Genomic DNA, 24,357 nt, shown 5'->3' with positions numbered 1-24,357 from the left:
ATGTAAGAAAAACGTCCTAGTACCTCACCGCCTCCGCTGAACCGTGCTGCCTTCAAGTACTGTCAGAAATATCTCTGTGTGTACGTGCACGCGGAGCCAGGTCCTACAAAGCGGTACATAGTGAGGGCAGCATATTGTTTGTACGGAAAAAGGCTTTGTCATCACACACTGTACGGTCATACTGAGCACGATTTATAGTGTTTATACACCACTTTTAAATAATTCAGCAGAAAGTTCTAAAATACATTCAGGTTTCTCCCTATTTACAGTAACGCATGCAGGAGCTACAATCAGCCAGTGACTATGTGGATATATTTAGCCTAAGCAGAGAGACAATGGTTGTTATCGTGACTTAACCTCACGCTCAAAAAACAAAACAAAACATTAAATGACATTAAAAAGTATTAATATTTCAAAAAAAAAAAAAAATTGACAAATGCAAATCTGTTATTATCAGCACAGGGATTATTTGCTGTAGTCTGACGACCAAAAGCACTTGAATGCACCGACAAGTCATGATAAAGGCGCTTAACTTTGGGGGGGAGCATACGGGGAGCTCTTAAATGCAGCATCTCATTTGAATGGGGTAAACACTGGGAGGTGTAGCCGTTGTTTGCCAGCAGGTGTCACTACTGTCCAAGTTCAAATACATATTGGCCGCGTTGACGCTCACAAGTACCAAGACACTGATCAGGTAACACATCACACTCAGACACCTGTAAGTCTGTAAGGAATCTGCTGACTCTAAAAAAAATACCCATATAACATATCTTCCTTATTTATGTACTGACATTTTATTTATTGATTGATTGATTGATTTGGGGGGTGGGGTCTAAATACAGCCTTTGTAAGTAATCAGTACATTTTCCCTTTTGTCCATGTTAATATCCATAACATCCCATACAGCCTATTCCTGCAAAATGTCATGAAATGTGTCATCAATTTTTGAAATATTTCCACAGTTTTGCAATCATAATTCTAACTATTACAAACTGAGCAGTTCAAACAAAATGCTGCAAAAGATCTAAGCTTTATAATTATGTTTCAGGGAGGTTTGGATACATTTTTGGATGGATGATTGTTCCTCCGAATCCTCTTGACTCGGCATGCAAATGAACCTTCAGGTGCATTGTTCACTAACTGGTCTGTTAAACCTGAGTAGTTATAATGCATTAATTGTAACAGTGTAACAGGTTATAACAGCTCTTTTCTCCCTCTGCACAAACTGAAAAGTGGTGGGTGCCTCCAACCCGGGGCTCATGCTCTGTTGAATGAGCTACACAAACATCCCATCAAATAGCTGCAAGACAAATAAAGCCCATTATCTCAATCTGCAGCCCAAACTAATGACCAGTGATCAGGATTCAAATATTTTTTTTATTGACCTGTAAAATACATTTACTGTACAATCAAAGTATTTTTTTTAAAAATTAAAGATCAGTTATTGTTAGAGCAGCTTGTGTAAGCTGCTGTATTCACAGTACAGAGTCATGTAAACCAGTGAACCGAAACTCCGCCGAATACATGTGACGTGGTAGGTGAGCCTCACATCACTTCACACAAAGCAAGAACTGCCTAACTACGGACAAAATACCGGTAAGCATCTTTAATGCAACGTGACACCATGGTATAAGTACCATAAGTTCAAGTATTTATAGTTACTGTTTATAGTCACTCTAAGGGCTTGGCAGGCACACAGTTCACAGGAAACAAAATGACACCCCTGATCTTCATGACAGGAAAGAAAATCTCTTAACCCCCCCCAGCTGTCAAAAAGAGGAAAAAACAGCACAAATAGAGGGAGGGATCACAGAGAGAGGGAAGACCTTTCCAGACTGGCCAGCAATTATCCAGACCATGGGCGCAAATTTAGGGGAGGTCAGGGGGGACAGGCCCCCCCCCCCCCCCCCCAATATTTATAAAAGATAAATTTGTCCGACCCCCCAAAAATATCATGAGATACAAACCTCTCACTAATACAGGTAATGTAACAATACAGAGTGGCAAAACACTTGTAAAATCGTTCATAATTGTTTTCCAAAAAAGCCTTACACCCCTATGCTTGGACCATACCATTTTTACTTTGGCACCTCTTTTGACCCCCTGACCCCCCGCTAAATGTCCCCCCCCCAATGTCTAAGGGAAATTTGCGCCGGTGATCCAGACCAATAACAGCATGCCATGAATGTAAAAAAATTAATAATAATAAATAAATAAATGCATCAGATTCATCTATGTGCGTGATTTATTTGATTTACAATGTTAAATTTTCAGCTTTGAGCTTTGAAGACAGGCGTTGTGATGTGAAGCCTCCTGATCAGCTCTATAGTCTTTCACTGAAATAGTTTAGGAAACTGTATGAAACACTATTAACATTTTTATTTGCAGACCGTTCATTTTTTATTCATTTATTTTAGCTTGTAAGTGTGTGCGTGTGTGTGTGCGTGTGAGGCAGGGGTATTTGAATTTGAGTGAGCGTGAATTCAGGCTGTCCTGAGAAAAAACATTAAGGAACATGTGGTGGCATCATCATACTAAGGCCTCAACTGTAATCAAACTGAACAAAACGGTGGAGCTGCTACACAAAGACAAGAATTTAATTATGGCTGCAACCAATGAAACTGGCTGAATTTAAAGGGATAGTTCACTTATTTTGAAAAACATGATACTATTTCACTCCTCCTCTGGCTGTTCTGTAGGACAGTAGTGGTGCTCTCTTCCTCTCATGGTTACTGAGTGCTGGATACTGGCTGGATGCTCTAAATGCTAACTGTTAGCCTTCTTTAAAAAAAAAAAAAAAAAGCATCTTTAGAAACAGTTGTCTCCTCACCACCAAAAACGTCATACTTGATTAGAATTTCCTTTTGTTGCCCTGTTTCATATGTCAATATGGAGAACTGGGAGGTTGCTGGTGATGGCTGATCCCTGTACCAGCTAGTGTTGGGGTTAATTATAAAATTAAATTTCAGTTAATTAATTAGAAAATTTTGCCAACATAAATCATTGGTTAAAAATGTCATATCATGTCATGTCAAATGCCATAGAACTCTACAGTCTTGGCTTGGAAAATATATGGTTGCTTCAATAAAGCTCCTAAAGCTAAAACTGTTGTCTCTGGCTACAGTCTGGCACCTGTAAGCTGAGGACAATGAAACATCGCAGGCAGGACACTGATCTTTGCAGGAAAGCCTGAAAGAGAGAACAGGACAATTCAAAGTAAGGTAGCTGCTTCATATGTGGTATTGCTACCATAAAAGCATTTGAGGAATGACAATCCCTCGCCCTTATGACACTACACTTAGTCCTGGGCTTACACCTCCTTTGGGCCTGGACTAGCAGTTGTTTCAAACTTGCAACTCACAATGTGGGATATCCCCACCTTCAGCCCAGGGCTTACCAAAGCCCACTCCAGAGCAGGGTTATCCCCCAAAAGTCAAAGTTAAGGTCAGCAGTGTGAGTATAGGCTAAAACAAAATCAACATAATGACTGTTGTCTAATCATAACAGTGCTACAAGTTGTTTCTGAAGACGTTAACCCTGGGTCTGGAGTTTCAGTTTGAATTCTTAACCCAGGGCTAACTGTAAGGCCTAACTTAATGAGCAGGAGAACCAATTCTAACCTAAGACCTGGGCTTATTGCAGCCGAAGGCTAAGAAATGCAAGTGTGAAAGGGGCTTGTGAGGTGCTCTCATTCTAATAAAAGGCTTAAAATGCAGTCACAGTTTGTCCTCTCCTTTCCCCTTCACACCTGAGACTCCCTGGTCCTCCTGCCTACAGATGGCAGAAGGTGGCAAATTAAATTAGTGTACAGTGAGAACAACTCCTTATTGGTTGCAGCAGATTGCTGCAATGGATTGCCAGCCGCCACTGGATGCTAATCTCACTGATCCAGCCCCCCAATCCCTAGCCCTCCCCTGGCCTGCAGCCCGCAGCCCGTGGCGGACTGCTGGTGTGTCCTCAGGTTGCAGATCCAGGCGAAGCGCTTCCCGCAGTGGTCGCAGCTGTACGGTTTCTCCCCGGTGTGAACCCTCTGGTGCTTCTTTAGGTTCCCGGCCTCTGAAAAGCGCTTGCCGCAGGTGGCACAGTGGAACGGTTTCTCTCCTGTGTGGACGCGCTGGTGGGCCTCCAGGTTGGACAGTCCGGAGAAAGCCTTGCCACAGGCTCGGCATACATAGCTCTTCCTGCGGCGCTCGCCTGGAACCATGCCGACCGCTTGGTGTTTCCGCTGGGCTCGCTGCTGGGCTGTGATGGCGACCTCGATGCTGGCCAAACCCTTAGCTGCAGTGCTCCCCCTCACCGGTAGAGCTAACTGGGGAGCCACAGTGGAGCCCACAGTCCGAGAGGTGGAACTGATACTGGAAATATCAATGCTAGTGGTGTTACCAGCACCGGCTGTGGTAGTGGATTGTGTGTTTTGCGGGGAATGAATGCCATGTTGTTGCTGCGGTATCCTGTTGCTGTAACTACGTTGTGGATGCAGCAGTGGCTGAGTCTGCACGGTTCTCATCATAGCTGCAGATCTGCCCCAAGGAAGCTGTGAAGATGGAGCCTGCATCCGCAAAGGGACAGACACAGACGTCCCCGGGGACAAGGCTGGGAGGAGACAAGGAGAGGTCAAGTTATGTCATAATCCTCATAATCCTGGCAGCAGAAAACAAAGTTCAAGGAGAGGTTCAGCTGTCGTAATACTCAAGGCAGAAAACACAGAGGGGACAAAAGACAAAGGTTTTTTTTTTTTTAAATAAAAAGTAACACAGATTATTATAGTTCCCCTGTACTAAGTGCACATCAGATTGCATATTGGTGGTTATTAAGGGCTGTTGTAGACTCTTGAGCTAGGGCCACACTAAAGGACTTTTCCTATCCTTATTATTTGCCTGAAAATACAATACTGTATTTTTGTATCTTCATTCCCTTCCATAGCCAAACAGCTCCCAAAATAACACTTTCAGCACATTAACAAATGTTTGTGAATTATGCCAATATGAAAAACAACAAACAAACAAGTCCCGGTACCCATGTTTTTTTTTTTTTTTTGTGTAATTAGAATTATTTGTGACAGTTCTTTCAGGTCATTTCTTCCTGGCACAATGTTGCTATACGGATTTTGCCTGCCAAATCTGTTTTACAGCTTAAATAGGAAAAGAGACAATTCATTTCCTCAAAAAATGGATACCGGGACTTGTTTTTATATTGGCATCATCCACTTTGTTTGTGTTGGTTTATGTGCTAGAGGTGTTATTTTGGGCGCTGCTTTGCTGTGTTATAGAGATAAATGGAGATAGAAATCCAGGATTGTGGATTAGCAGTCCGGGGGAGCACAAAGCAACTAATGAGGATATTTCACCACCATGTGGACTCATATCATGCCAAGGGAACTATACCACCCTATACCTTTGCTAAAGGTCACCACTGTTGTTGGCTTTTGTTTCAAGAAATTGTTTGAGATGAGGAAATCACCAGTGTATGCTTCTACTTAAATGCCCTACTTTCATGATATAATATCACTGTAGCATGAACTTTTTATATTTTCCATAAATTTCACCCAAAAGCCAAATATCCCTAACTTTTTGTGAGTAGTGTATATATTTGATATATATTTTTGATGATCAATCTAAGCACAGCCTATTTTGATGTCCTTGTGATTAAACACAAGGACAATGTGGAATACCCAGCAATGACTCAAATCAACATTTATGCTGTGGAATGACCTTGTGTAGCAGCTGGCTGAGTGTGAGCTCTGGGACGTCCCGGCAGTGAGGAGAAGCTCTGCTCGCTCTCGCCTGCACTCATCCTGACTGTGGAGGAAGCCGACCCTTGGGCGGGCTGAAGAATGAGTTGAGTTTGTGGCTTGCTCTCAACAATAATAACCGCGTCCTGCTCATGCTCTGTGTCGTCAGCGCTGAAGGAACAGGACGGGCCATCGGGGGGCGACACGGAGTCGCCGTCGGGGGCCCAGCGGGTGAAAAACGTCTCCAGTTCAAAGAGCGAGTACTCTGAGCTCAGCGGGTTGCTGCTGTTGGACCTCTGCTGCTGCGGATGAGGGCTGGTGTTGGCTGGTGTGTTGGTGTCCGGGACCCTCAACTGGACGGACACAACAGGGCAGGGATCTTCTTTTATCAGTGTGTGTGACTGTGGTGCTGCAGACTGTAAAGAGGTGGGGCAGACGGGGAGGGAGGGAAGAACAAAGAGGAACTTGAAAAACATGGATTAAGACCAGGCTCAAAAAATGTTCTATTTCTTTTGGAGAATAAGTGGCAAAGCTTTAATATCACGGAGCAAGGTGGTTTTTCTGCACTAGCCTTCGTGGGCCTTACAGAATTGCATGAATAGTTAATCATCAGCGTTACATATATTCAAGGACATATAAAAGAGAGGCCTTCAGTGAGGAATTTAATTGATGAAATCATTTCCTATATGTTTTACCATTTTATCTCTACTGGACAGGAATTTATATCTTTAACCTTTTGAATCCTAGAAACCTGTGTCATTTTTTTTTTTTACCTGTTTTCAATCATTTCTTGGTGTCATTTTAAGGTCAGCTTTTTTTCCTGATCAACTTTCAGGTCATTTCTTACCTATTTGGCAATCGCCTTTTTTCCCAGTGTTTTTTGGAAGAAGTCAAGTGAATCTGCTCGGGTTTCAAAGGGCTTTACATGTTGGAATCCAGTGATTCCCCTTCACCAGGTGATAGAATTTATTTATTTTACTAAATACTGGCATGTGATTGGTCTATGAGCCCTATGTTGTCTATTATAAATGTCGCTGACTATGCTTATTGTTGAATATTCATATAATCGTGGAAGGCTTTTTGTCATGGCCAAAATTTGATGCTGATTAACTGTTCTCTTGTGTATCTAAAGAAAATAAATAAATAAAAATAGGTCATTTTATAGATGCTTTCACCAGCACTACAGGCAATTTAAGGGATTTCAACCCGTGTGCATGACCTTTAATTAAACTTAACTGCATCAGTTAGTAGTTCCTATGCACAGACTGGGACTGTATCTTTAAGGGTCTATAACAGACCTGCAGATAGAAGCACATTTCTGTTGATCTTCCTCTATAATTGTTTTTATATTTAGGCTACTAACCATTGTATTGGGGTAAAATAGCGGCTTGCTGTTGGGTCTGCTGTGGGCATTTGCTGTTAAATATTACTGCACATTCCAAAAGGATACTGATAAATCTTTGATTGGGATTTTATGGATAGGTGTAAATGTGGTCTATCTGAAGTAGAACTACATGGCTACATGAATTTGAGATTCTATAATATTGTGTCACAATTTTGTCATTTCATTCTCCTGTACGCTGGAGTACGAGCTGATTTAAATGACTATAAAAACCACAAATTCACAAACTCGTTTTTGTTTTTTTTTAAGACACAGTTTTAATCATTTACAATGCAACCCTTGGACAACAAGCAGAATTGTACAAAATTGTGACACAATAGAAAAAGCCAGTCTAGAATTACAGATGTGTGGCCCTTTCAACTGCAAACACCACAGTGGCTTACATCTAACATCAATTTCACACTTCAAAAATAAAAAAACAACACATTATTATAAAAGAGAATTATTCTCATAGATAGAAAAGAATAAATATGTTAAATAGGCCCTGTACTATCAAAACAAGCTCACTGCATTTTAGCCTCGACCCTCATTGGAAGCGCATGATTAATAAAGATACACAATATTACTGACCAGAAATTTCCCCAATCTGTATCTAAACTCTTAATAAAGGTTACAATATACATTGTTTGAATGGTTTCAAATGGATTCGAAAAGCCCCTCCTCTGTTCCTAACTGGCTGTAATGCACAGTCCTTATTTTGAGTTGTAGCACATTTTAACATCTGATGTCAATATCTCAGTGTGTATCAATCTGTCCCTGTGACTGACAGTCAATCTTTTAGCTATTTCAGTCTTCCTGCTCAAATAGCTATACACTAAGGATAGATTTCAAATCGGATGTAGGTCATTGTCCTTGACATGTATCTGCCTCAGGCCAGCTTATTAAAACTGCAAGTTGAGCATTTTGATGATTAAGACTGAAAAAGCAATTATCAACGTTTTATCATCTAATAAATATCCTATTGTGTATTTTGTGGTTGCCAATTCTCCATGCAACATTAAAGGCTTACTTCACCCATTCCATTTGTCATGAGGTATAATTCCAGTCTCCAGTTGCATACTAATTACTTCCCACACAGCTACATGAGGGGATTTTGCAGAAGTGGTCTGCGTATAACATTTCAGCAAAAATAAGTATGTTTGCGTAGTGATGAGCATACAGACACTTGGATTGTCCTGCATAAGTGTGAGATTAAATGAAACTTTTGATATCTTTTTGCTGTTGTAAAAGCACAGACCCTCTTTTTTGCGTTTTTTGGAATAAAGGTTTTGCCGAACAGGCTTACAAGTAAAACCATCTTTATCAGGGACTCGTGCTGTGGGAGAAGTAACCATTTTAGGTGACTGAAGTAAAAAATTGGCCACTGCTGATCATCATGTCAGTGTTGTGGAGATGTAATCTGAGTTAGTCATTTTGATGGTTGTATCTTAAACATTTTAACAAGGAGTTAACACTAAAGATAAGGCAAAAGAGCAGATCACCAGCTTCTGCTTATGGGTCCTTATCGACCTGTGTATCAAGTTTAGCTAACTGTGCTGCTGACTATGCCTATGTTTGAGGGTGATGTCTCTTTTGGTGCTTTTTCAGGTTGCTGGGGTCGGAGAACTTCTCAGGACAAAGGGAGCACTGGTATGGTCTCTCCCCGGTGTGGATGTTCCGATGGATCTTCAGGTTCCAGAACTGGGAGAATTTTTTCCCGCAGATGTTACAGCCGTACGGTCTCTCACCAGTGTGAGTCCTCAGATGAGATACTAAATTCGCTGGGGAGCTGAACCCTTTCCCGCAGAACCTACAGATGCAAACCTTCTTCCTGGGGAATGTGAGCTTGCTAGCAGTGGCACTGTAGCTCCCCTGACCCTGACTTTGACTTTGATCTTGACCAAGGAACTGCCCAGACCTGTGGCCAGAAATCTGCGCTCCCTGCATTTGACCTGGAACGTGAGTGGGACAGGACTGCTCGGACAGATCAATGACAGGAGCCTGTTCAAATGAAACGGACAAAGCAACATGGAAGTTTTTGGGGCTCTCAACCTCCATTTCCCTCCTAGAGATGCTGGATTCGGCCCCTGTGAGGTTGTCAGGCAAATATGAGATGGGGGCGCAATGTGAGGACGGCCCTGGGAGGCTGTCATCGGGACAAAAGCTTTCCCCCCCATTTGTCCACAGTGAAGAACGGCCATAGCTGACCTCTGAGAAGCCCCGACCAGACTCCTGAAGCTCCGAGAGCTGATGCGTTGAATTTTGTGTGGTTTCATCAAACGGCAGCACTCCTCTGTAGTCGTCTGTGCTGGACTCCACTAGTCCTGTCAGAGGAGATAAAGCAACTGAGTCATTCTCTCATTTAGCCTGTTAACCTGTACTTTCCAAGTTAAATCTGCTTTGTAGTTATTTCTGTTCAGGACATTTGTGGTTTACATATTCCTATAAGTGTGGATCACTACTGAAACATAGCCATCAGAAAGTGTTGACACCATTCTACTAGCTGAGTGTGCCCATTTTCACATGCTGCTGCTTTTTTCGAACTGTTAGTGCTGTTTTTGTATGAAAGTAAGTGGTTGGTTATTTTTAATACTGTTATCTGAGGGGCAGTCCACCTCAATGACAGGAGGCTAACAGTTAGGATTTGGAGCATCCAGCCAGTATCCAGCACTCAGTAATAATGAAAGGAAGAGAGCACCACTACTGTCCTACAGAACAGCTGGGGGGGAGTGAAATAATATCACATTTTTCAAAATGTGTGAACTATCCCTTTAACCAGATGCATGCAGATGCTGGTCTCCTGCTGTTCTCTCACCCTCCTGGATGCTCAGGCATGTCTGACTCTGGCTTCTGGTCCCCGGCTCCACCTCTTCCACCTTCACCAGCACCACATCTGGCTCCTCCTCCTCCTTCTGCACGGCCACCACCTGCAATCACACAGACAAACATGGAAAATGGAAGATGTTGTTGGACTGCAAATGCAAAACGGGGGGTGACATCACACAGACAGGGGTCTGGGCAATCAAATGTGCAAATCTGTGTTCAGTTAGCACATCTGTTTATAGGTTTGATGTTCATACAGGTCAAGTCTTAGAGCACAAGACAGTTCAGACCTTTCCGCTTTACAAAGACCCAACAGGATGCCTTTCTTGTGCCATTCCCTCCTGTTGTGGGTTGTTGGTTAGTATCTATATTCTAATTATGTTGCATCTCCGTTATATATTTTGTTTTTTCAAATACAAATACAAAGCAAGAGGCTGTTTTTGTCTTCTAGCATTTTTAAATGTGCAAACATATAAACTGAAAAATGTTAAACACTGTGGTATCTACACTGATACCAAAACGATATAAGTCCCCACCAAAGGTGTAGCCCGTAAATAAATGAAGGTCAATAGAGATCTTTTCCAGAACCTGTAATAAAGAGCACAGCTTGAAGTGGGAGTAGCGATGTGTCCACCAACCTGACTATACACACAGAGTTAGAGGATACCACAATGCCCACTTTGGAGAAACTGCAAAAAAACTTTAAGTGTTGGTGGCCCAATCAGTGGGAGTAGTTTATATGCTGTTCCTTGGCCCAGGACAAACTTTGGCTGCGGTTTAATAGTCAAAAAAAGTGACATCCTATGTCTTTACTTAAGCACTTTTCCTTGACCTTGGAAAACATCATGAGGTCAAAGAAAGATGTGAGGGAAGAGAAGGGAATCCAGCAACACTGACACTCGGCTACGTAATTATGAGAATGTTACTGACGTGGGTCTGCTGTGGTGAAATGACAATGTTCTAAAAGTGGACTGCAGGAAGTGCACTTTAGACAATTCATGCAGGCGATATAAACATGGACAACACAGTGAAAAATATGACTTCATTATCTAGGTTGGAATTGACACAAAAACAGGCTACCAGTCACAAAAGTGAAACCAAATGGTTGTCACATTAAGAGTGGCTGCTCGCGCAGTCCGTGCTGTCCATTATATTAATCCACATCAATACCAGTTAGTTTGATTGTATGAAAATAATTGTTAGATTCCTGCAAGATACGTAATAACGTTAAGCTTACAAATCTACTACTGTATATATCATCAATCTAAGTTTCAAATTTGTTGAATTAAAAATATCTCGCCAAAAATGTCTCATATGCGTTTTCTTGAAAGACAGACTTCAGTGTTACAGATCATATTCTGTTTATAATGACTATAAGCCTTAAGAACCACAAAACTGAGTAGACACCTTGAAGTGTGTGCAGCTGAATGATACATCGCTTTAAATGTTGCTGCTGCAAGGAACTGTGGGCCGGCATTATCTCCTTTCCTTTGGTAAAGCATGGTCCAGTGTGTCCTATGCTAAAGGAGACAGGAAAGGAAGCATTGGAGCACCCTTCCTTAACATTTATAGAATTCAACCAGCTCTTATCATGGCTGTTGTTAGGATACTTGAGGCTCATTTCACTCAGTTAGGAACCCTCCTAAGCTAAAACAGACTACTGGACCACTGCCGTTGTGTCTAAAGTTTCTTGTGTTACGCTAATCCACTGGGAAGTTGTGCGACTTTTTATGGTAATGTCACACCCACTGACCCTTTGTACCCTAGGTGTAGATTTCATTCAGAGAGGATTTTTTGTTTGTTTTTTTGTGAGGAGTGGGGACTCAAATGAGACTGTTTTCATGTCATGTTTGGGTCAACACTGTTTGGGCCCATTACTTTTGTACATCTTTTTCATAACAATTTAAGATCTCTTTAATGTTAGTTACTTTGCGTATTTCATGGCAGCAATGTGACTGCAATTACATCTATTTGAGTTTCAAAGTCATAAAAACCTTCACTTGAAGAGATGGTCACTAAATAACAAGACGTCATTGTTTTAAGGTACAGTATTTATTCCCTTAAATGAAAACATCTTGAGAAACATTTGAACATAGTATTAAATAACCCAGTACACATCCAAAGAAAAGGTCACCAACAAAACTTAAATGATTTATTGCAATGCACACTTCAAAAACAAGACCCCCTTTTTTTTTTGCCATAATCTAGTTTCTTTCTTTTCAATTTCTTGCTCCGATAATACAATTTTACTCCAATCAGAAAGCAACCCAACCAGCTCTGTTCTCATCCTCCAGCACCCTCAGCTGCTGGTACATTCTAAGATTCAGCAGTCATTTTTACTGTTGTGACTTGTAGAAAAAATGAGAACATCAATATATTCTAATTTACTATTCTTTTTATATATTGCTGCTTAATTTTTTTATTCTAGGAACAGTAGTTGTTTGTTGTCTCATTTTTTATAAAAGGTTGTGATCACATAAGTGGTTTTGCATCCACTTTTTTGAAGTATGGAGGCCGCACCAAACCAAACTACATCAATTCAACAGTAAATGACGAGCATAAGTGTGGTGTGTCTGTAGGATGTAAGTATTTCCACCATCCAGTGTGTAGTCTGAAAACCCCATGGGAAATATGAATGAAGATTGTAATAAATGGCAAAAAGAACTCCACAGAGGCTTCAAATATATACTACATTTTGTTCCATGAAGTAATGTACATCAACTAATGTCCCTTCAGTGACTCTTTATACTGACTAAACCGCTATTTGTTTGAGAATGAGAACAGTAGCCATGGCTACCTGCAGGTTTGCTGTGATTAGGTATGAACAGTGTCTATTGTACTGCTTCAGTGTAAAGGTATGAAAATCTTACAACAAATGCACAACGCAGTCACAAGCAGAGATAGTCTATATCGGGAGATATTCCACCTATAAGTATATCTGAGGCCACGTCCAGTGGCTAACGCAGAACGCTAAAACAGAGTCAAATGAGCAGCAGTTGATGAGACTTTTCCAGAAAACCAGCTCTCTAAATTATTTATATATTTTTTCTATGCATTGGTGAAAACGAGCAGATGCTGATAAAGAAGATACGCATTTCTATGTGCTTAGATGAATGAAATCTAGAACCATTTAGAACAATTAACATCATTTTACAACCATCAATTTCACATCAGCTTATAATTCTGTCATTATAAATGTTGGACTGTGTAACAGTAACAGACCAGTCACTGATAAATATGTGGAATCAAATGTAGTGATAGTTTTTTAGTATTTAGCAACACTGACCGCTAGGTATTCCATTCTGTTTAGTGAGTGCTCAGCACTGCCATCAATGGCAAAAATGTATTGCACTCTTTTTTTCTGTTTCACACCAGCCAATTGTCATGATTTTCCTTTTTTCTATAAGCTGGAAGCCAATATTACAAGTGACAAACACATAAACTGTCATATAGGTGCTGGTAAATGTCCTGTTTTAGCCACTAGAACAAAATGCTGTGTATCTCACGGATACTTGTCTAACACATGTTTTTCAAAAAGAACCATTCATATTCTCCATAGGGATTTTGGACAACCCATCAAATGACAGATGTTTATTTCTGCATAGAAATGCCAACCTATACTTCACCTCTCTATGGCAAGCAACATTAAGTAGAATAAGATCCTTTGAAAACAGTGAGAAGCAACATGAAGTCAATAAAAGTACTTTTACCTTCAGGTTTTCCCTTCAGTTTTAGCTGCAATACAATGAACTGAAACACACACCTGAGTCAAAAACCCTGGTTTAACCCAGTTAAATCGAAATGAGCCTGATTACTACTGTGTCTATTTATGTTCAAATTTCAGTGTGTATGATTACATGCCATTTCAATTTGCTTCTACCAGTAAAGAAAGAATAGAAATATTAATTTTGGTCTAAATTCGACCCTTAATCCATATCAGTAATGCTCACTTTTATATTACAATATTACAATATACACTGTATAATTTGGATTATTTTATTGCAATTCGTAATACATAATAAATGTAATACTTACATGTTTTATGTATGTATATAAAAACAGCTGTATTGTGAGTCAATGTATGGCATTCGTATGAAAACTTGTTTGGACACTTCTATGAGAATGTCAACCTAAGCATGACAAAAGTTGAGGCTTCTATTTAATTATTCAGAGAAACTGTTTCTAGCCCTTCCATGCACTATAGCGGCTAACAAAACTGTGAGCAATTTTTGGTTCCTATATCTCAGTGAAAACACAAACAACTTCTGCTTCTTTGTTCATAAATAAAAAGACAGACTGCTTCCCTAAAAATCTCTACTCCATCTTCAGGTTTTGTGCTTCAGTTACTGCAGGACTGCTGAACACAGTCAGCAACTCAAAACCCAGTCAGTAATCTTATCCAGCATGCTTTTACAGTGCCCCAATACAGTACTGCAGGTCGCTGCACTTTGAAGGAAACAATAAGACTGTGTGTGTGTGTGTGTGTGTGTGTGTGTGTGAAAGAGAAAGAGTGAGAGTGAGAGAGAAAGACTGTTCTGTGCCCAGCCCATAACCTCCTCAGTGTACAGCACTGAGAAGTTTCCTGTGCTGACGCAGCCTTCAGATCAATGGTTTCCAGTCATGTGCCATCAGCCTAGATGATGCAGTTTTTAGTTCCAACCAGACACTTCACTGAACTCCCCCTCTCTTTAGTCAAAGGTGTTCTAATCAGTGTAATCAGCTGCTGTATTTAGTTGGAATCAAAATTCTCTTATCACAATGACTGAAAACCACTGCTTCAACTGATCGGGTTTGCAATTTCTGCAACCTGCGGTACTGTAAACTGTCTAATCAAAGACTTAAGAGGTGGTGTGACGTCAGAATTCAACCAACCCTGAATCAAGAGAAACAGCAGAACTGAAAACAGGTACAAGAGATCGCAGAGAAAGTACAATAAAGACCCAAATTAGGGTGTCATGCCTCCAAGTATATAAAACAGTTTCACCCTGTAAGTAGTAAAAACACCAGCAGCTTATGACCAACAGCTTTTTCCCCATTGCATTCCCGTTCTTCAGAGAGCAATTTTACCCTGCCAATGCAGAGTCAAATTTGCAAACTTCAGCCAGTGGTCAAGAGGCAATACAAGCCACTTTACTGATCAATATAGAGAGTGACCATAAATTATCATCATTATGATTCAGATTTGAAATACTCCTTGTGGTGAACGAGGCCAAGTTCCTCTGCTTCTAAAATGTTAGCTTTTGAATTTGGCATTGGGGAAATACTGATACTGATATTCCATTGTTCCCTAACATCCAAGACCAAGACAAGTACGAGTGCATGCTTCTGATGCCTGATACAAGAATGGGTGATAGATAAATAAATCTAATTTAGCTGACTACAAAATGGGAAGTTTGCAACCACAGGCTAAGTTTTATTTTTGGACCGAATGTGCATGCTGGTCCTGTACAACACTCATTCTATGTTAGCCAATAAGTTGTTAGTTTCCCCAAATCATGGTTAAACTTGATTGCTATACCCTAAATAACCAACAACACAATTCAGTTCTGTGTCCATGTCTCCTCTTCCAAATAAATGTCTGGGTGGCTTTTTTGCTGGTGCATTTTGAGGTTCCTTATCCAGGCGAATCCCTTCCCACACAGCACACAGCTGTAGGGTTTCTCCCCTGTGTGAACTCTCTGGTGCTTCTTCAGGTTCCCAGCCTCTGAGAACATCTTCCCACATGTGGCGCAGCGGAAAGGTTTCTCCCCTGTGTGGATTCGCTGGTGGATCTCCACCTTCTTGGGTCGATTGAAAGTTTTGCCGCAGTAGCTGCAAACAAACAGTCTCTCCTTGGGGCTGGTCCGTGGGCAAACTACATGTTGGTCACCAACAGGCTGAGACAAGAGGAAACCAGAGCTGTCACTCAGACCGCCATGAGTCCATCCATTAATACTGGAGGAGGTTGACGGAAAATCAGCGGCTGCCATTGAGTATGAACAAGAGGGCATCCTTCCTTCGGCTTTGTCCCCCAAGGCCGCATCAAAAAATTTCTCGACTAATGAATCAGAGCTTTCGTCATTGTCGCAAAACGTGTCAAACCGTGAGCCGTCACCGCCATCATCTATATGTTGGTGACGGTCAATAGTTTCCTGTTGTTCTAGCAGAGGGGGGGTGTGAAGAAGGGAGTCTCTGCCTTCAACAGAGGCACTTAGCTCAGACTTAAGGAGAGGAGAGGAGCCACTGACCTCCACTCCTCTGTTGCTGCTGCTGTTGCCGGCATGCCTGGTCCTGCTGGCTTGAGGCTGGGGCTGAGGCTGTGGGAGGGGGGCTGACACCTGGGGCTGACAGGATGATGACTGGCTGTCCTGTTGTTGAAGGCTGGGTCTCTGTCCTCCACCTCCACGAGGGCCACACTCTACCACTCCTACAAAGAGTACATGAGGGAGCACTGGTTGTTAGTGTCAAGCCTTCAAAATAGGTCGAATCCTACATACATAGAATAAGTGTCTCTCTCGTACATTTCAGGCATACGTAGAGCATACTCACTCAAACACACAGGTTAGTTTCATGCAGACAAAACAATATGTTTATGTGCGTCTCACACATGCACGGCATGATCTCCCTCACACAAACCCACCATCTTCTCCAATGAGCGGCACGTCGTCCTCTAATTCTTCATCTTGTGGCATATCTCGTTCAATTTTCTCTTCCTTCACCAGCACTGGATCCGGCTCCACCAGCTGCACATCTGGTGACTGCAGAAAAAGGCAGTTTTATCAGTCAGCAATGGCCTGCTTAAGATTGATATACATGCAGCTAGCCAGTGCTAACAACCACAGTGGAGCAACTGGGTGCTCAGTTGCTTATCAAAAAGGTAAAAGCTACATATATTTTCACTAGACTTGTGCAGGATGTCTGACAGTTTCATGAGTTTCTTTGCCCCATTAGATTCTGTTAGAGATGAGCACTCCCTGCAAACTGAGAGGTTCATAACTCTACAGTGAAAATCTTAATGTTATTTTGACTTTAACCTGTTAGCATCATCTCCTTTAACACAAGGTAAGACTTTGTAGGTTTGCTTCAGTTTTTGTACTCACATTTATTCCACTGTAGGATTTATAACAGAGCCAAACCTGAAATCTACATAAACGACATTTTGTGCATCTGTGGAAATTAAGTTGAAAACTCAAATACTGATACTCGGTTGCAAATGTATGGATAATGTATCACAAGGGTGTTTGGAAATAAGCCCCACTGTATATGTACGTGTGAAAACTGAGGGGTGCTGTAGAAAACTGAGGGGCTATGACTGCTTCTCAGTCCTTCAAAGAATACTTCTTGTCCATTTTGAATTCCTCAAGCAAATATTGTCCTTGAAACAAAAATCGCATCAGTAGGGCTGGATCAAACGATAATGATAATTCTCTCAATATATAACAGTTAAAAGCAAAGAAGAAGGGCAGAAGCAGAGCCCTCTTTTTCCCCTCTCCTGGTGCTGGGACACTGACAAAATCCCACCCCTGTGCCTATCACATTGCAGGAACTGAGGTGCCAATCATGCCTCAGGAGTGCAAGTGTGTACTGTGCTAGGCTGCATGGTGAGAGCAATAAATTCAGGGGATTATGTGGTATTGTTTAGAGACACGGTGGCTAACAGGACTGAAAGAAGGAGCTGCTGCAGCTCAAACTACCAAGAAGAAGCAGCAGTCAACACTGGGCAGCTTCTTTGAGAAGCCAGTCCCCAAACACAGGACTCAGTGATGAGCCGTCATCGGACAGGGAGCTGGAGAAGTAATCAGAAAGTCAAAAAAGCTGTGGTTTCGTTCACACAGAGATGCTTGAAAATGGAGGAGCTCTGCTGGGCCACCAAGTGTTCAGGCTGCTCAGGAATCGATATTTAATAAATGTATACATTGATTATCAAATGCACTTGCTTCATGAGCTGAGCAGTGACTTTTCACCCATCTGTCCTGCTCTACTACCTGTGTGCAACGCACAGTTACTGACAGTGGCCCTTACAAGGACTCTACTAATAATTTCGCCTCTTTAGCCCAAAATATATAAAATGTACTTCACATTTCTGCTTATCTTTTCCCAAAGCTATCAGTCATATTTTAGAGGTCTTGTATCATTTTTTTCTACCTAGAATCCAGCCATCGGTTTCCATTCATTCCACAAGGACATGAAAATGAACTTTCAGAGACCTCAAACTTTTTTCACACCAGTATTCCATCACCATAATAAATTACTTGAAATTGTGCAGAGTGAAGGGGCCTCTCCACCAATTAATCCCCAGGGCAACATTTGTTTACACAGCCAATTACACAGATTCTGATTTTATGCTGTAAAATCCTTAGTTCCCCAACTACAATGTCAATGAGGGGAATTGTAGCACATGGGCCAAACATTCAAAATCACTGGTATGCTAACCTGGGCAAGGTTGAAGGGTGAAACCCTCTTGATCTTGTCAAGCAAAGCCAGCATACTGAGAGCCAACATGAAAACGTAATTGGGAATAAAAAGTGCCCCCACAGCTACAGCGTAGTGTCCTACACGAGTGTGAGTATTTAAAGCTCTACGCTGAAGAATTGCACACACTTGGCAAATAGCTGAAACACTGGACAGCAGAGGCAAGACTTTATTAATTTTGTGCTAATGAAACACAAATCTATATGGGAGCAGTGTTGTTTACATTCTCTGAAACAGAGTTCACTCTTGGACATAATGGTGGTGTCCAAAACAATGTTTTTTGGATACTTCTTGCCACAACTTTGGTGACATTTTGCAATTTGAATCATTTGGGGATGAGGTGGCAACACCAGACAATATCTGCAAACCTGCTCACTTCCATCTTGTTGAGAGTCAACAACCAGCACCATGCTGTCTTCACTCTAACAGGGAATCCACTCGTAAAACACAGAAGTACAAATAAATATAGTGGACAAATCACAGATCTTGCAGTCTTGTGTCACCCTAAACACAATTACATTTCTGGAGAGACTCACTTAAGCTGCAGCAGCAGACCATGAGAATACAGGCTCTAAGTATCCAGGTGTATTTAGCATTGTGGATCTGTCAGGGTTCTCCATAAGCATCAGCTGGCCAGACATTAAGACTTTTTCAGCTGACTACTTTCTTACTGTGTTTTTGTGGCTTCTCACCCTATTGATGTAATGTGCTTTGCATCCAATTGAGTGCAACACACACCATGAGAGCGGCAGCTAATAGGCAATTCACTGCTTGTTTTTGTGTAGACTACATGCTTGTCAGTCACATGAGCAGTAGGCAGGACAAGTAAGCCACAAATTTTGGGGGTTTGCCGACTTAAGTCCAGATCGTTTTCTGCTTCTTTCCTCCCAACAAAACAGACACATTGCTTTTTGTTATTGTAAGCTGCTTTTCACGCTGAATGTATCACGCTGAATGTAGGACTCTATGATTTCTGCAATGTAGAAAACACTGACAGAATAGTGGAATTTAATAATGAAAACAGAATCAATGAGGAATATTGCAGAATTTGCCAAAATGCTGATGCAGTTCATAAAAATTAAGGTTTTCCCTATGACTATAAGCATTTTTTTCCACAGCATTTAAGACTAATCAGGCCCTCTTCCCCACACACAAACACACACACAGACAGGGCGCTAGCAAGAACAGCTCATGACTTCAACAAACTGTCAGGAATGCAACCTCATCAGTTTTACAACTACTGAAGCACTTTCTTTGATTTAAAAGAGCATAGTGCAATGTTGTGTCACAAAGTCATTGACATTGATTACATTTTGAATGCTTTTTTTTAACTGCGCTGTTGAAGTTTTATTCATCCATAATAATAATACATAATTAGACACTGATTTAGTCCCAGAGGTCTGCTGCAGCAGTCTTGTGTTGACAACTCAGCACACCCCTGACCTGTGCAGTGGTGCACTTTTGCCCCTCCCTGAAAGCCCAAACTCAAACTCTCAGCCCAGCTGGGGCATGTTTATGTTTACACTTGAAGGAAATTCACTGTTTACAAATGTCCAATAAATGCATTATGTTTCTAAAGTCAATAAGTACCCATGTATTGAGGAATTGCACTGGCAGATTTGAACATGATGCCAAGTTGTCTACCTTCACCCAATTATCCAGGTGAATTTTAGGTATTACAGACAAGGTTTGGTTAGCTTTGCAGTTCATCTAGATAGATTATAAAACATTTCCAGACTATTGAGTAGAAACATTGTGGATACTTCGATTCTATCTAAAGTGGCTGTGTGACATGCTTGAACAGATGAATGGAACTTAAGTATTATCATAATGCTGAAATCTATGGTAGTGAAACTGTAACCATTTTAAAACATCTTTGGGGCAGTACAAAAAAGCTGAATTAAGCATTCGTGGTGCAACGGATCATCGTTGATCTGTGATGCATAAGAATGGGTTGGTTGATGAAAAAAAAAGTTGTGCACGTTCACATGAAGGCCGCATGTGCAATCCACACTGGTCGGGCCGGCCGCGGCACCGGCTGCTCACCTGTCAGATCCGGCAGAACTTACCAGGTGGACGCGGTACTGGCCGGTGCCGCGGCTGAGCCGCCTGATGCAGGCCGGTGGCTTTTTTATTCAAGCAAGATTTTGTACATATAAAAAGTCGCCTATTTTTCCAAAAAAGGGTCTTGAAAAAGAGGGGTCGTCTTAAAATCAGGGTTGTCTTTTATGCGAGTCAATATGGTAGTCTAGAAAACTGGCGATTTTTTTTTTTTTGGAGGACGCTCCTGCGCCCCCAAGTAGATTGCGCCCTGGGCGGTTGCCCACATTGCCCATAGCAAAAACCGTCCCTGGTGGACAAAACCATTACGGTGTGTAGGCACTGTGGCACGCGAAATTAGAAGGTATCATGCCTTAAATTGCACTTTAAGTTGTTTTTATATAATTTAAAATTTTAATTAAACATTGGATGGACATTTTTAGTTGAATGTTTTTATTTAAAGGGGAATGACTCAAAACCGTGATACGATCCGATCCGTGAGTTTTTTGATCCGTTGCACCCCTATTAAGCATAAAGAGAACTTTGACTTCTAACCAAGATGCTCAAAAGGTAGCAGGACACTTGCCTGTTTTATCCCATCCCCGTGCCCCTGCTCTCAAACACACAGCTGTTCATCTCAACAATATCTTTCCCCAGCTCTCAGTTGTTGGAAACTCACCTTGTCCTGCATGGTGTCTGGATGGACTGGCTCGCTGGTCACAGCTCTGTCAGGCCACAAACCCACATCAATCTGTCTCTGAAACACGCCATCTACAGAGACAAATGCAAGTGACTAGAAACATTCGCACTGCACCTTTCCTTGGTCAGTATATACAAAGGACAGGCATCTTCAATGCCACCACACTACAAAGGGACAGGAAAATATAAACCAAAAAGTACAGTGTTACAGAATGTAAAATGTTGAGATTGAAATTGGAAGGGGTGCATTTAATTAAACCACAAAACTCTGCATAAGCAAACACGAGCCTACCTCAAAGCAATGAACAAAAATGAAAATACAGGAGATTAGGAGTGTGTATAAACTGTCAACTGTCCCTTAAAATCTCCAAAGCAGTAACAGCCATTAGGAATTCCAACGTCCCCTCCCCCCCCATACAGTGTCTTCAGATTTAGTAAATTCAACTTAAGGCTTTTTAAATGGGTTTTTCAACCTACTTAAAAATAATTGACCCCTGCTTACAATATACTTGAAATAAATGTACATTAAAATTAGTTTCTATTAACAGTGATCTGGAGCTTTGTACTCGAAGCTCCAATCATTTCAGCTCCATCTTTTAACAAATAGCACAGATACAAACAATTTTCACATACTGATGTGTTTGAGAAATGGATGGGGGAACAAAAGCCTTCATATCTCGGTAGATAAAGCACTCTGATAGAACACACTGTGAGACCTGTGGCACTGTAGGAGTCTCAAATTAACTGCAAACTTTCAAGACCTTTGACCAGCAGGCACCCGGTGTATAATCCATGACTTGTGAGAAATTGTTTTGTTGGCATGATATCTGTGAATTGAATGAATATAAAATGAATATTCAGCACATATTTATTCAAAATATTCTGCAGCTTTATTTATACAACTAGGGTATTGCAGTAATAAAAAATATGAAAAGCATTGTTGTAATTCAAGCCATTGGATAGTTTTGTTTTTAACATCCCTGCAATGTACTTTGTAACAGTGTGAAAGTGCTATACACACACATTGTTTTATTATCACATGTTAATTAATTGAGGATAGCAAGGTGTGTCACTAGCCACAGATGTGAGAGAGAGTCATGCCAAGATCCAAACAAAACTCAGCGAGATTTCAGCGAGATCCGGTCCTCAGCCTATATACAGTACTGTATGATCCACCAGTCACATTTCAGTTTTCAAACAGAGGTGGAGAGTAGTAAGTAAGCACTGTCCTTCTCACGCCACCACACTTTAGAGGGATATATTGTTCTTTTTACCCCACTACATTTATCTGACAGCTATAGCTACTTCTTGCTTTGCAAAACAGATGACAAACTCAAAAATGATGTAATTGTTATTCACAACATTTACTTAAAAAGCCTACCTTTTCCAGTTCATATATATTTCTACTTAAGCACACTCTTGAATGTTTGACTTCAACTTTTACTCGAGTATTTTTCCACTAGGGTATTGTGTAATTATGTAAATACTTGGTTGTCCTATTACCTCGACAATCAACACCATGGTGCAATAACAAGCAACATGAATATAGAAACTGAAAGGGCCCATTCAAGAACCACATGTAGTATCGTACACATCTGTTGTTTAAAGGGGTGGGGGAAAAAATTCTTTTTAACAAATTTTAAATTATTTCTTATTAATGAATCAATTTTATAGTAAAGATATTGGTATCATAATACTAGACGACCTAAGCAATATAGTCGTGCCAAGCTTATGAGGGAAAATGTAGCTTGGTCATTTTGAAAGGGGCCCGTTGACCTCTCATCTCCAGTTGTCTGAATGAAAATGGGTTTGCAGACATGCCCACCTCATGCTAATCCCATGCAGTTTGGGCCACAAACCCTGCAGTCCAAATGTGCTCTTGTGGCCTGTTGTAAAATGGTGTGTTTGTGCAGACTGGGGCCTAAACAGTCTTGGAGTTACATCAATTGGGTTTGACTGGAAAGCTGAGCCACATTTGATTCATACGTGATGATGTTAGCCCCCATAGGAGCCATTGCACTGTTGTGGGACCATTTAAAAAAACAAAAAACAAAAACAAAAACAAAAAAACTGGACGTCGCTGTATACAGCTATTGTGACCTTTACAGGCACAAACTAGAGGATAACTAAAAAAAAATAATAATAGCAATAATGAATCGCAATACATAACAAATTGATAGGTATCGTATCATGATAGTATCAATTCGGGAGATAAGCATATAGTTCCAGCTATAGTTGTTTGGTGAATCATATATGCCAAATTAAGCCGAAGTTCCTTCATATTAACCGAGGGCCTCGTTTTGTTTAACTCAGTGTTTACGTTTGCCTTCCAAAGAAGGAAAAAAACTCTTAGATTTTTAGTTTGCAGTAACGACCTTCCCCTTACACTAAACGTACTGGGGCTAAAGTGAGCCCATGACACATTTTGTAGTTTTAGTCGCTTTAATGGAGAACTACCACCAAACAAAACGACGCCAGGGACACACCGAGTAACCTCATGTCTTTCACTCCTGCTCTGAAACGAGCTGGATGTGGACGAACTCGTTAGTTTCGGTGACACACGAAACTTGATGCCACAGCTCTCGCTTTGGGAAAATGGACTCTCTAGTATTCTCACCGACTCACCAGTGGAAGGCGGAGGCTGCCGGAGCCTGTCGTTCGTGTTGATCTGAACCCTGGGTCGGCTGCTCTGCGCGCTTTCCCGGAGCCTCCTCTCAGCATATCCACGGGCCATCTTCAGCTCCAGCAAATGCAGCTTCCTCTTCAGGGCTTTATTCTCCCTCTGGCACTGGGACATCTGTAAACTCACCACCGCGTAGTCGTCGTCCACCAGCTTACATATCTCCGCCACGGCTGCGTTGGCCAAGACCTCCATGATGGAGGCCAGCTGGGTCTGAAAGGCCAAGCGGTTGGACATCGTTAACGGTTACTCGGTGCGGCTAAAGCTAGCTAGCTCGGTACGGGCTGCTCTGTCGTTTCGATATGTGCTGTTTATCTTCTCATTAAGGTGTCGAGCAGGACTTTGGTCAAACCATTACAGCTATATTAGAGAGTCTGCAGCTGTAATTGGTGGTTACATTGAGGTGCTAGAAAGACACAGGCTAACTGCGCTTGGTAGCCAGGTAGTCTCTCCTGCTCTGCCTGCTCTGCCTGACTGTCCAGCTCCGCAAACATTCACAGTGGTTTCCGGTTGTGGAAATATTACCGTAAGTACCCGAGAGTTTGCGACACA

At 41.4% G+C, this 24,357-nt stretch overlaps 1 protein-coding gene across 1 annotated transcript; it reads right to left on the bottom strand.

Annotated features, from left to right (window-relative positions):
- Positions 1-805: 805 nt before the first annotated feature.
- On the bottom strand, positions 806-24,296 carry LOC115359947 (zinc finger protein 135). The gene is made up of 8 exons (XM_030052656.1): positions 23,751-24,296; positions 21,106-21,197; positions 16,555-16,672; positions 16,163-16,341; positions 9,928-10,039; positions 9,321-9,436; positions 5,712-6,147; positions 806-4,593 (listed from the first exon to the last, which is right to left on the bottom strand). The coding sequence occupies exons 1-8, from the start codon at positions 24,040-24,042 to the stop codon at positions 3,881-3,883; spliced, it is 2,058 nt and encodes a 685-aa protein (XP_029908516.1). The 5' UTR covers positions 24,043-24,296; the 3' UTR covers positions 806-3,880.
- Between the last annotated feature and the right edge of the window lie 61 nt (positions 24,297-24,357).

Source organism: Myripristis murdjan, chromosome 1 (assembly GCF_902150065.1).
Source record: "Myripristis murdjan chromosome 1, fMyrMur1.1, whole genome shotgun sequence".
Lineage (NCBI taxonomy): Eukaryota > Metazoa > Chordata > Actinopteri > Holocentriformes > Holocentridae > Myripristis > Myripristis murdjan.
This window is presented reverse-complemented; position numbering and strand designations above follow the sequence as displayed.